This window comes from Pelophylax lessonae, assembly GCF_965119305.1.
Source record: "Pelophylax lessonae genome assembly, chromosome: 6".
NCBI classification, from domain to species: Eukaryota; Metazoa; Chordata; class Amphibia; order Anura; family Ranidae; genus Pelophylax; species Pelophylax lessonae.
The window spans coordinates 67,686,028-67,700,426 of NC_138773.1; the positions used below are offsets into that span (position 1 = coordinate 67,686,028).

Here is a 14,399-nt window from a genome sequence, read left to right on the forward strand (position 1 = left end):
CACTGTCCTTTCAGGCTCACCTCCAATCCCTGTCCAAATCATGCCGCCTCAACCTCCGCAACAACGCTAGAATACGGCCCTTTTTAACCAATAACACCACTAAGCTTTTAATTCACGCCCTGGTTATCTCTCGCCTCGACTACTGCAACTCCCTCCTCATTGGATTACCCTTACATAGATTATCCCCACTTCAATCCATAATGAATGCTGCTGCAAGACTTATCCACCTTACCAACCGTTCAATGTCCTCCACCCCTCTCTGCCAATCCCTTCACTGGCTTCCACTCACCCAACGAATAAAATTCAAAGTGCTAACAATAGTTTACAAAGCCATCCACAACTCTGCCCCCAGCTACATCACTAACCTGATCTCAAAATATCAACCAAGCCGCTCTCTTCGGTCCTCCCAAGACCTCCTGCTCTCTAGCTCCCTTCTCACCTCTTCCCATGCTCGCCTCCAGGATTTCTCCAGAGATTCTCCCATTCTTTGGAACTCTCTACCCCAATCTGTCCAACTGTCCCCTAATCTATCCATCTTTAGACGATCCCTGAAAACCATTCTCTTTAAAGAAGCCTATCCAACTACTAACTAGTACACTGTTTCACTTTCTCCATCAGCTCACCCCCCCCCCCCCCCACAGCTATTACCTTTTGTATCAATTAACCCTCCCTTTTAGATTGTAAGCTCTAACGAGCAGGGCCCTCTGATTCCTCTTGTTCCAAATTGTATTGTAACTGTAATGTCTGCCTTAATTTTGTTAAGGGCTGCGCAAACTGTTGGCGCTATATAAATCCTGTATAATATAATAATAAGGAAGATCACAATCACAAATTCTAGTGAGCTTCTAACTTCCTTTTATTTGTTACCAATACTTCCTCTGTGACACCAAAATCCCACGCAGTATTGTCTCCCCAGTTCTTCCCTGCTAAACTACTAAATTCCTATCCAATATGCCATTTTGTCCCTCTTCACATGCAGAAATGAATTTCTTTCCCAGTGCTGCTGCCTAGATTCCCAAGAATCTGCCCATACAGTGTGTGTAGGGAAAGGGTTCTTGGGAGATGGAGGTAGTTCAGGATTGCGTGTCTATGTAAATTGGAACTTAGGTGGGACGCACTACTGATCCCTCCTGCCCCTAACATTTTCAGATCCAGATTTTCAGTGACCACCCCAACATTTCACTTTATGATAGGTGTACTTTAAATATACAGTACATGTATTCAAAGATATAGATTTGCTATAACACAGGCTCTGCTCTCTGATTAGTAGTTAAAAACTTACTATTAATCTGCCAGGATTAACTAAATACAACAGACACCGAATGAAGTTACTCCACTAGCAAGGATATCGGACTGTTCTGTTAGAAAGACAGCTGCTACAGACAGAATCAACCAATCTGTATTCACCAGCAAGTATGTAAAAGTATTGCTTTAAAATTGTTAGTACATATTACCATATCTAAAAATGTGTACTCACCAAGATTTTACTTGTTTCCCTTAAGGCCCTTTTCACACTTGTAATAGTTGTCCTGAGATTTGGGACTGCAAAGTCGCATGACAAGTCGTACCCCATGATTTCCAATAAATACCATTCATATCTGTGTGATTTCATGTCACAGTGACTTCAAAGTAGTCCTTGCACTACTTTGGTCCGAATTTGATGCGACTTGAGGTCCATAGACCTCAAGATTAGACAAGCATTGCTTCAAGTCGCGTGACTTTCAGGTCGTACAAGTATGAAAGGGGTCTTAAACCCCAAATGAACTTTTATTATAAATCATCGATCATCTTTAAATCATCTAAATAAATAATCTGGGTGTATAGAAACAAAAGGTGTGCAAAGCCTTACCAATGGTATTCTCTACCCTCCCCACCCCCAGCCGATTGTAAAATGATAGCTGAGAGCACTATTATCTCTGGGGGATGTCATACGACCTCCTCCCACTTGCGCGCCTTGTGCACCCCCTAGGAAGCGCACAGAGGCACAATCTGTCACCCGATTTTTCTGCTGGGTCAACTGGGGGGTATTTGTACTGTCCTGGAATTTTAGGACCTCAAGAAATGAGATAAGGAGAAGCCGTCAGTGGATCAGGATAGATCAATTTTCAAATATATACAGTGTCTCACAAAAGGGAGTACACCTCTTAAATATTTGAAAATATTTTATTCTATCTTTTCACGTGACAACACTGAAGAAATGACACTTTGCTACAATGTAAAGTAGTGAGTGTACAGCTTGTATAACAGTGTAAATTTGCTGTCCCCTCAAAATAACTCAACACACAGCCATTTTGCCTTGTGGTCGTACTTCCCATTACAGCGTGCTGTATTGCATGCTAAACAGGTATGATGATGTGTACTACTTTCGCTGCCTCTCTGACATGGACATTGTGTAATATCTGTTTATTACAGATACTATTTCTATACGTTGTGACAGTATATCATAAATCGCATAAGTTATTGTAAACATATGTATGCTGATTTTGTATTGATTTCGTTTTTCCTTTTTTATTTTTTCCATCTTAGTCTGTTACTATATTTCTTTCATGACAAATATACCTATGTGATACCCTCAAAGATACCCCTGAAGAAGCGGCGGCAGTGCCGCGAAACATGTTGGGTTAATTGTTGTGGGCCACCACGTCTCCTGCACAAAGACCATCCATTGTGGATGCAACTGGGTATAAAGCATATACACCATCTACCCTTGTGTTAGGAGAGTATATATGTGGTTATATTTGTATGACACTATATGGCTGTTTACTGTGTATGCTTTTAATACAATTTAGTTTTGTACAGTATATTGTAATTCTTTCAACTACAGTATATTTTTTACTGTTGTTCACAATAAAGTTTGTTCTGCTTTTTTACTCAAAATAAATTTTCTTTATTTTTACTTTATATATCAATTAATATCTAAGCACCCCAATTGAAAAGTCCCCCTTGTGGCACCCCCAAGAAAACCTTTCATATTACACAGCCATTAATGTCTAAACCGTTTTAGGCCCAATTAGTCATTTTCCCCCCTCGGTGTCATGTGACTCGTTAGTGTTACAAGGTCTCAGGTGTGAATGGAGAGCAGGCGTGTTAAATTTGGTGTTATCGCTCTCACTCTCTCATACTGGTTACTGGAAGTTCAACATGGCACTTCATGGCAAAGAACTTTCTGGGGATCTGAAAAAAAGAATTGTTGCTCTACATAAAGATGGCCTAGGCCAGGGGTATTGAATTAAAATTTACGAAGGTCCAGTCAGTAAAATATTCTTCCAGCAGAGGTCCGAATTGCATGTTTGTGCAATGACCGCCCTGTATCCTCGCAACCAATCACCTGCTTGTTAACTTGGATAGCCCTTGCCCTCTGTCTATAGCTGTCCTGCCTCCAGCTGTTGGCTCTGTGAGACTGGCAGTGGTGATGGCTGTGGGCAGAACAACTCTAAAGGGTGGGCCTGCAGGGGTCCGGATGAGACATTAACTGGGTCCGGATCCGGACCGCGGTCCACCATTTAGTGATGCCTGGCCTAGGCTATAAGAAGATTGCCAAGACCCTGAAACGGAGCTGCAGTACATTGGCCAAGGCCATACAGCGGTTTAACAGGTTCCACTCAGAACAGGCCTCGCCATGGTCAACCAAAAAAGCTGAGTGCACATGTGCTCAGTGTCATATCCAGAAGTTGTCTTTGGGAAATAGACGTATGAGTGCTGCCAGCATTGCTGCGAAGGGTGAAGGGGTGGGGGGGTCAGCCTGTCAGTGCTCAGACCTTACGTCAAACACTGCTTTAAACTGGCTGTCATCCCAGAAGGAAGCCTCTTCTACAGAGGATTCACAAGAAAGCCTGCAAACAGTTTACTGAAGACAAGCAGACTAAGGACATGGATTACTGGAACCATGTCCTGTGGTCTGATGAGACCAAGATAAACTTATTTGGTTCAGATGGTGTTAAGCGTGTGTGGCGGCAACCAGGTGAGGAGTACAAAGACAAATGTGTCTTGCCTACAGTCAAGCATGGTGGTGGGAGTGTCATGGTCTGGGGCTGCATGAGTGCTGCCAGCACTGGGGAGCTACAGTTCATTGAGGGAACCATGAATGCCAACATGTACTGTGACATACTGAAGCAGAGCATGATCCCCTCCCTTCGGAGACTGGGCCACAGGGCAATATTCCAGCATGATAACGAACCCAAACACACCTCCAAGACGACCACTGCCTTGCTAAAGAAGCTGAGGGTGAAGGTGATGGACTGACCAAGCATGTCTCCAGACCTAAACCCTATTGAGCATCTGTGGGACATCCTCAAACAGAAAGTGGAGGAGTGCAAGGTCTCTAACATCCACCAGCTCCAAGATGTCGTCATGGAGGAGTGGAAGAGGACTCCAGTGGCAACCTGTGAAGCTCTGGTGAACTCCATGCCAAAGAGGGTCAAAGTAGTGCTGGAAAATAATGGTGGCCACACAAAATATTGGCACTTTGGGCCCAATTTGGACATTTTGTACTTAGTAATGTACTCACTTTTATTGCCAGCGGTTTAGACATTAATGGTGTGTGTTGAGGGGACAGCAAATTTTTAGTTATACAAGCTGTACACTCACTACTTTACATTGTAGCAAAGTGTAATTTCTTCAGTGTTGTCACATGAAAAGATATAATAAAATATTTACAAAAATGTGAGGGGTGTACTTTTTTGAGATACTGTAACTATGTCAAAATTTACCATACCCAGAATTCCTCTAACTGATCTATGGAGAAAAACCTTTACTTAACCACTTACCGACCACAATCAAGTTGACTGTACTGCGGCAAAGTGGCTCGTTATCGTCTGGCGACGTAGACCTACGTCACCAGACATTCCCCTCTCTTGGCGGCGCGCACGCGCCGCCGGAGGCTCGCTCCCGTTGTATTCAGTTACAGGGGGAGTCGGGCCAGGGGAGGAGCGGCAGTGATCGCCGCTGCTCTTCCCCGATCGTTGGGGATCTAGTGTGGAAATCCGCCCGCTTGTGTAAACAAAGCGGGCGGATCTCCTAAGTGACAGGCAGGGTCAGATTGCAGGGTTCAGCATAGCTGAACCTGCAATCTGTGCCTGTGTCACTCAGTCCCCTCCCCCCACACACGTTAGTAAGCACCAGGCATACATTAACCCCTCCCTCTCCAATAAAAATGAACCCCTTCCCTGCCAGTGTCATTTTTACAGTAACAGTGCATATTTATAGCACTGATTACTGTAGTAATGTCACTGGTACCCCCAAAAGTGTCAACAATGTCAGTCAAGGGTCCGATCTGTCCGCCGCAATGTCGCAGTCCCGCAAAAAAAAAAAAAAAAAAAAAAAATCGCAGATCGCCGCCATTAGGCGTTAAAAAAAAAAAAACACAAAAAATGACAGAAATCTTTCTCTTAGTTAGTAAACGCAATAACTTTTGCGCAAACCAATCAAAATATGCTTATTGCGATTTTTTTTACCAAAAATATGGAGCAGAAAAAAAATTGGCCTAAAATGCTAAAAAATTTTCATTTTTACATTTTTTTGGGGGGGAATTTCATATAAAAAATGTGAAAAATATTGTTATTTTTTCAAAATTGTCAATTTTTTTGTTTATAGTGCAAAAAGTAAAAATCGCACAGGTGATCAAATACCACCAAAAGAAAGCTCTATTTGTGGGGAAAAAAATTATATAAATTTAATTTGGGTACAGCGTTGCATGACCGCGCAATTGTCCGTTAAATTAACGCAGGGCCGAATCGCAAAATATGGCCTGGTCAGGAATGGGGTAAAACCTTCCGGTCATAAAGCGGTTAAAAATACGCTCATTGAGAATTTTTTTGTCAAAGACATGTAGCTAAATACATTTTGGCCTAAACATATGACAAAAATTGAATATATTGGATATTTTTTAACTGTCAAAGTAGAAAAATATTGTAATTTTTTCAAACTTTTTGCATATTTTTATTAATATCGCAAAAAATAAAAAGCGCAGAGGTGATCAAATACCACCAAAAGAAAGCTCTGTTTGTGGGAAAAAAAGGACATAAATTTTGTTTGGGTACGGCGTTGCATGACCGTGCAATTGTCAGTTAAAGTCGCAGAGTGCCGAATCGCAAAAAGTAGCCTGGACGTAAGACAGCAAAATCCTCCGGTGGTAAAGTGGTTAATAAAAAAAAAAAACGTAATTTTTCCCCATCTAATGATCGATAATGTTATTGGGGCTCATACAAATGCTTAAAAAGCAGCCAATAACTTGAGTGGAAAGCCTGTCCCCTGCCATCATGCTGCAAAGTGGGACCTATGCTCTCAGTGTGAAAGCAGTGGTCGCTTTGCAGAGGTCCACGTGCCTCCTGCTGAGTCAGAGCTAAAGCTCCCCCATCATTAGGCCACCCACAAACACAAATGGTAAAAACAACTTACATGAACAGTTCTGTCTTTGTCAGTCTGTGATAGTAGGTTGTCCTCTTGATGCTCTGGATATTCACAAGGACCTTCATTCACTGTGTTATTATCTTCTCCCAATACACTGTGACATTGTTTAGTGTCTTCTGTATCTCCAGTAGCACCCATACAACTCAGGGACATAAACTCAGGACCTTCTCCACCACAGATCTCTGGGAGAAGGACTTTCTCTTGTCCCTCATCTGCTGGACTGCAAGCAACAGATGTATTGCTGCCTTGCAGAGAAGAAAAGATTGCTGGAGTTGAACCTAAAAAAGGAAGCCCTGGTGTGCAGGATGAAGCCACAAAATCATTCATACTCTCTTGAGGGACGGAGCATAAAGATGTTGAGAAGAGGACACTACTGTTCAGTTCTTTTGAAGAAGAAAGTTTTCCAGATATCTTTGACTGTGTAGGGGAATTTGTGGGAACATCATCGGATTCTTTACTTCTTTGTGAGTCAAGATTTGTCCATAAACTCTCAGCATCTCCTGAAACTTCAGTAACTGCATTAAGAGCTTGTTCGCCGCCATCACTCAAAAAGCCGGTGGGATTAGGCAAAATGTTTTGGGGTATTTCATCATCAGGAAGGGGTCTTTCCGAAATACAGCTGGTGTGCCTAGCATTGTTATTATCAGAAAATGGGCCTACTGAAAAGTCTTTTTTAGGAGAATGGGATATTCTTTCTTTGGAGTCTAATACCTCCACAACAGGTGGTATAGCATTTGTTTGCTCACTTATAAGAGAGTGTGATGGTTCTGCTGCATCTGCGGATGGCTTTTTATTATTTTCCAAAGTGCTTTCTTTGTTGCAAGGAGGTGCATCAACATTCAAACAGTCTTCATTACTTTCTAATAGATTTAAGGTACTGTCTAATTTTTGAGAACAAGCTTCTAGATTTTCTTCCTGCAGCACTGCTTCGCAACCTGTAGGTGGCAATGTTTTGCTGTCAATCTTAGGGTGTTGGTTGCACTCTCTTCCTTCTCTGGGTGTATGTGGTGTGAATAATTCCAGGTGATTCACTGATTTCAGTTTTTCAAGCTTCAGAATGCCAAAGTCCTCATCTGGCAAATGGAAGTCTGTAATTTTCAAGTAGTGAGACAGAAGATCCAGATTGATCCTGTGATTGAAGACAGGCAATGGCGAGCCTATAGAAAAGACATCACAAACAGAAAAAAAAACAAAAAAAATTATTAGCTTCTAAAAATTTCTTAACACATTTTTTAAATAACCAATACTTCCACTTTGTTCTCCAGACTAATCCCAGTACCCCAACTGATTAAAGAAGAATTCCAGGCAAAACCTTCAGCTTTGAGGCAATGCCTTATAGAAGAACTGTAGGATTAAAGCGTACCTGTATATGAAACATGGGAGCCCATATGGAAACACCTGAATGATAATGTCAATTTTGCCAATAGCAACCAATGAAATTCCTAAGATTATCCAAAACTGGTTCATGAAAACCAAGACCTCATCGGTTTCTAAATAGTAAACTCTGTTATTCACGTTTTTAGGCTTTTCCAAATAAAGTCATCAGCACCAAAACATTTTTTTACATTGCAATCTAAGGATTCCAAACAGATAGCTATAAGACTTGTGCCTCGTTCACACGCAACGATTGTTGGCCGTGAATTTTCGGCCAACGTCCAATCGGCCGATTTTCGGCTTGTTAGTATGATGCTTTCGACAACCGACTCCGACTTTTCGGCCGAACAAAATCTGGTGTGCAGGCTATAAAATTTTTGTTGGCCGTCAACACAACGGCCGATTTTCAGTCAGTCAGTACAGATTTCGGCAGACAAAAATCTGATGAGCAAGACTGGGCATGCTCAGAGGAGAAAAAACACACGGAAAGTAAACCAGCACATGACATCACTTCTGAAGTTGGTTGTTGTTGGCCGAGAAAATTCGTGTGCAGTCTAGAGCACATTTCAACCAACTGGACAAAAGACAGCCGATCGGTCGGCCAACAATTGTTGCGTGTATACGTGGCATAGGTACTCACAGACATGCCAATCAAATACCAGAAACCTATATAATGTTTAGGGTGCTAGCATTTCCTAAGTCTTCCTGAAACATTTACAAATCTTTTTCAGTATACTACACACTTACTGAAAAGTAGGGCTGCACGATATTGAAAAAAATAAATCACATTGCGATATTTTTTTTCCCAACTATATATATATTGCAATATTTTTTTGCGGCGGATCCTCTTCGTCGCACATTTTTAGTAGTGATGAATGTTGTGAATGTTGGCTGTGACTGAGCGGTGAGCGCCATGAGCAGCGGCACAGCAAACCAATCACGTGTGCAGGCACGCGGAACGTGCAGCCTTCTGACCATACAGGGTTAATGTTAATGTAGGGCAGTACTGCAGCCCTTCTGATTGTGTACCATACAGGGTTAATGTTAATGTAGGGAAGTACTGCAGCCCTTCTGATTGTGTACCATACAGGGTTAATGTTAATGTAGGGAAGTACTGCAGCCTTCTGATTGTGTACCATACAGGGTTAATGTTAATGTAGGGAAGTACTGCAGCCTTCTGATTGTGTACCATACAGGGTTAATGTTAATATAGGGAAGTACTGCAGCCTTCTGATTGTGTGCCATACAGGGTTAATGTAGGGATTGGGAAGTATCACAGGTCAAGAAGACAGTGTGGATTCTGTGAAAGGCAGAGAAGTTGGGACTCACAGCGAGTAGAAGACCACAGCCTGACATCCGTCCCCTGACATGATCAGTCTGCCCCGGAGCTAGTTCTCCTGACTGAGCGGTGAGCGCCGTGAGCAGCGGACCAATCACGCGTGCCTGCGCCGTGAGCAGCGGCACAGCGAACCAATCACGCGTGCCTGTTCACTGCGCTTACCGCTAGCTCCAGGGCAGACTGAACATGTCAGGGGAGGGGACGATGTCAGGCTGTGTTCTTCTACTCACGGTGAGTCCCGACTTCTCTGCCTTCCACACTGTTCTTAACCTGTGATACTTCCCTACACCATCGCTGTTCCAGCGATGTGACTATCGCGCACGCTCACAGCGCAATGTCGATGTTAAAATCGAATATCGTTTAGCCCTACTGAAAAGGCAGATCAGTATCTGCCATCTACAGGACTGTGGGGAGTAGATAGCAGTTTATGCAGTTCAAAGTGATAAATACAGTATATACTGTAAATATACACCTGAAAGCAAATCTCATTCCCCTCTACTATGACTGAATACCAGCTGTCCTAAATTGACAAAGCACACACTTCTGGGTAGTGTCAGATCTTATCGGTCCTCTCCAATGCCTCCCAAACATTCCTACTGGTCTACTACTATAAAGGGCTGCCTCCTTGGCCAATGTGTGTAAGGTAGGAAATTATGGACAAGCTCTGTCATTAACAGGAAGCAAACTATATTTGCCATTTCAGAATGGCCTGTTCTGTTCATTAGCATGCCTAGCACCTGAACTGAACCTCCATGAGCACCTAGACGTATTGTACTATATTCCATTAACCTGGAAAGCAACTTCCATCTGTATTTTATTTTACAAGTAATGATCCATCCCCATATATGTACACACAAGATCTTTTATCATTCAAATTACCTGTCAGTTCATTGGCTTCGTTTGATCTCCTGGAATTACAAAGCTTGTCATCTTTATAGCCAGCTGATGTGCTTACATTGAAAACAGTGTCCTGAGATCTAAGACTGTATGCCTTCTTATCAGACAGCAAAGTCATAAATCTGTCCACTTCTTTTATCTGGGAACCATGCGTTATACTAGTATGACACTTGACAGCACGGTGTGACTCCTTGCTATCTGAGACCTCGTCACAGTTTTCTTTCTCACTCTGTGAGCCACTCGGTGTTGGGCTTTCCTCAGCACCAAACTTAAGCTGTACAGATACATCTTTTAGACCTGAGGAGAGTGCAGCAGGACAGGACTTCCGACCCCTTCCACGCCTAGATCGTGTAACCTTTCCACAACTGTTACTTACAGAAGGATGGCTTAGAGGAGTCAGAGAATTAGAATGTTTATCACTGGCGGTAACTGGTGTGGATAAAGATGTGCTGTTTCGCCGTGACCTTCCTCTTGATCCTTTCCTTTCTGTGAGAAGGTGGCTGCTTATTACTGCTTCAAGATCAACTTTCCTCTGGCAGCTGGTCATGCGGCGTGTTGTCCGGACATAATATTCCACTGGGAATAACAGCCCCTCCACCAGGGTGCAGGAACTGAGCGGATTATGGTCCTCCTCGACCACTGTACTTTCAGTGTGGACCTTAAGGTTTGGTGGAGGCTGGTTTTCAGAAGAGAGTGGAGGACTGACCTGTGAAGTTTTCTTTAGATCTGTGTGATTTTCAAATTCAAGAGCTTGTGGTGGTGTGTCCAAAAGGCCACAAGAGGAACTGCATGTCACTTCTACATCTAAAGATTGTGATGTGGGTAGTGGTCGCTCCTCTTTGGTTTTTGACTTAATGAATGCGTTTTCATCAAAATTATGTTCATTAAGTGTAGTGATGTCACAAACTGATTGCAGAGATTCATAATTACTCCTAACTTCACCCGGTGAGTTATCTGCTGTCCCCAGTCGTAACAACCCAGCACCAGAAAGACCAGCAATCTCATGTGAAATGTCTTTAGGCTTTAAATCCTCTGAACAATAGCTAGCAGTAGGATGGTCTGGTCTCGGAGAAGCACCATCTGTAGGATGCTTCTTGAACACTGGCGACAGGCTTTTATCAACAGTACTTTCCTTTCCATCCAGGACATTCACAATACTGCTGACACGACATACACTCGGAGATGGCGATTCAGAAAAACAGACTCTTCTTGCTGATCGGCTTAACCTCAGCCGACTTCTGGAAATTTGGCTAGATTGATGAGCTCTGTTTCCTTCAGCTTCCTGTCCACTGCTCTCACCGCCAGAGCAAGTAGGGGTCCTGCTGTCACTGTTGACAATTTCAGGCTCCAAATGAAAGGAGACACATGATTTTCTCTCCTTGTCTGCTGAGGGGGTTTCAAAAATTTTGTGTGTTTCTCTGAAGTCTCCTGAAGCATTGCTGGTACAGTTTTCTGGGCCTGCAAAATCACGTAAACAGTTAGATGCACAACCTACTACTTTGTTCATTGACTGCATTCTCTAATGCATTTAAACTGTCGCTTGAAAAAAAAAAATGGTACATGGTCAAAGCTGTAGATGGAACTTGGTCATAGTGAATAAAGGCCTACACAGATTCTGTCTAAAAGCACTCCTGCAAAGTGACAGGTTAGCTTTAAAGCCACCCTCCCCAGTAGAACATACTCACCTTTCCTTTGCTCCCCTTCTGTTCTTCTGTGCTCATTAAAATAGGAAATTAAGCCCTTGCATTATTTAGAGCTTACACTGTGCTGAAGACCCTCTCCCTGCCCCTATGTGGAAGCACTGGCAAATCACCAGCACTGTCACATGCAGGAAAGGGGAGTGGGTCTTTTGCTCCTTTATGTCCAGAAGTACCAGGTATTTTCTTCACTCATGGCAGCTGAATGCAGTGGAAAAACAGAGAATAAAATAAACAGCATGTACTGCTGGGGAAAAGGGGGATTAAAAGGATCCTGTTGCTTTATGCTAGAAAGGCAAAGCACACATTTGCTACAAAGTGACCTTCCAAAAGTTATGAACTTAGACAAAAGCATACCTATAAAGGGAAAAAACAAGTACATACTTACCTTTTATGTGGCCCAAGCTGCCAAACGCCACTCCAATCTTTAAAAGCCTTCTTTTTTTAAATCAGATAATTTTTATTTAGAAAACACTTTTCATTACAAACAACAGAAAAACAAAAAGAAAAAGAAACATCCATTACAATGAACTCCGGCCAGGTATCAATAGCACGTAACAGCAGACAGCAAGAGACATTGGAATAATAACAAGCATAAATTCTCCATTCCATAAAAAACATAAATGAATGAAGTAGGAATCATCCCTAAATTGGGGGTCCCCCCTAGGTTCAAGGAGAATGTACCAGTGCACATAACATTGTCGGCACTCTGATTCATGGCCAATCAAGGATCTTTGAAACCGGCCTCACAATATTGGAAAAGCATAATCGGGCATATAGAGAGAAAGAAAAAGATAGAGAGGAAAGATAGAAACACAGAATCAGAAAAAGGACAAAAAGATAGTAGTTTGGTGGTGCAACCTCCAGTCATAAGGGGGAAAATCACAGAGAATTCCCTCCCCTCTCCCCACCGACTTCCCCACCATCCCTCCAGGTAAAAAGGGAGTAAGTAGCCTGACCCTGTCCCCCCCCACCCACAAGACAGTTATCCAGGCCCAATCTAGAATAAGTAATGAAATCCACAACAGGTTCAAGGGGCTGAGGAAACTACCCCCCCCCAGGAATCTATTAGTGACCAGGTGCGGAGGGGCCAATCCTGGCACGTCCAACCATGGTCCCCAGATGCGTTCAAACTTCATGTGGCTGCCCCTATGTAAAAAAGTCAAATGTTCCCTGGATAACAGAGACTTAACCTCAGCCGTCCATTCCGCATGTGTGGGAGCAGATGGAGATATCCATTTCCTCGCTATCAATTTGCGGGCAAGAAATAGGGTCCTGAGGACCGCCTCAAACACCCCTGGGGTATACAATTCCTCGTCTAACCAGCCCAGAATACAAAGCTTCGGGTCCTGAGGGAGCTTCAGCCCCCATATAGTGTTAATGGAGCGAAGTACTTCAGTCCAGTAGCGGTGTAATTTTGGACATCTCCAAAGCATGTGGATTAGTGTTCCCTCCTGAGTCTTGCAGCGTGGACAGAACGGAGAATCCCTCCTGCCCCAGCTGTGCAGTCGCTGCGGAGTCCGGTATGTACGATGCAATATGAATAATTGCGTAAGGCGCTGTGAAGCCGACAGGGACACCTTGAGCACATTGTCAAGTATACCTGTCCACTCTTCCGACGCTAGTGATCCCAGTTCGTCCGCCCAGGCCGATCTGCACCTATATGTCATGGCCCTCGACACGTGTTCCATGAAGGAAGAGTATAAAGGAGGAAATTTGCCCCTTCTTCACTGTAGAGTTTACTAGGCTCATAAGTATAACCGGGTGGCATAGACCCCACTGGGACTCCCCGGTTTGTGCCGCGATGGCATGTCGCAATTGTAAGTATTGGTAGAATAATGTGTTAGGCAGCCCAAATTCAGCCCGAAGTGCCTGGAAGTCTTTGAGAGCATTTCCCCTATACAGTTGGAAAATGAATCGGATGCCATAGCTAGCCCAGTTCAGGGTATCCCGGAGTCTATCCAGCTCTGGGTAGTTGGCATTACGAAGTATGCGGGAAAACCTGGAGAACCCCCTATAAGTAAAGTGATCTCGGGCCCTGCGCCACACCTTGTCCATCAATAGCAGAGTCGGGTGCTGGGGAAACGTACCCAGCTCCCCACTCTCTAACGATTCCACCAGCGACTCCCCCCCCAGATAAGCCACAAGTATCCTGCGGATCGGGTCGCAGTCGTCAACCCGGGACCAGCCCGTGAGATGCTGTAGTTGGGAAGCCAAAAAATAGTACAATGGGTTGGGGACCGCTAGGCCTCCACTATCCTTAGCCTCCTGTAGCGTCCCCAGGCGGATCCTAGGGGACTGTTTTTTCCATATAAGTGCCCGGTAAATAGTGTCAAACTGTTTAAAAATGTGGATCGGTATCCATACGGGGGCATTATGTAGAGCATACAACAGTTGTGGATTCCAAATCATTTTGATAAGATTGCACCTACCAACCACTGACAGCGGTAGTCGGACCCAGCTGGACAGTTTCTCCTTGAACCTTCCTAGTAATGGGGTTACATTAAGTTTGACATACTGTCTCAAATCAGGATGCACAGTAATACCCAAATACCGAAATTCGGACACCACCTGGACCTGAGACGCCAGGGGCGGCAGAGCAGCCCCCAACGGGTCCAACGGTAGCAGCACCGACTTGTCCCAATTGATTCGGAAGCCCGAGAAGGATCCAAACTTAGCTATCA

At 43.7% G+C, this 14,399-nt stretch overlaps 1 protein-coding gene across 1 annotated transcript in view; it reads right to left on the reverse strand.

Annotated features, from left to right (window-relative positions):
• PALB2 (partner and localizer of BRCA2) overlaps positions 1-14,399 on the reverse strand; it is a 42,601-nt gene that overhangs the window by 12,853 nt on the left and 15,349 nt on the right. Inside the window, exons 5-6 of the mRNA XM_082261852.1 lie at positions 10,001-11,476; positions 6,397-7,565 (exon numbers count right to left, since the gene is read on the reverse strand). Of these exons, the coding sequence (XP_082117978.1) occupies positions 6,397-7,565; positions 10,001-11,476 (2,645 nt within the window). The remainder of the gene's footprint in view (positions 1-6,396; positions 7,566-10,000; positions 11,477-14,399) is intronic.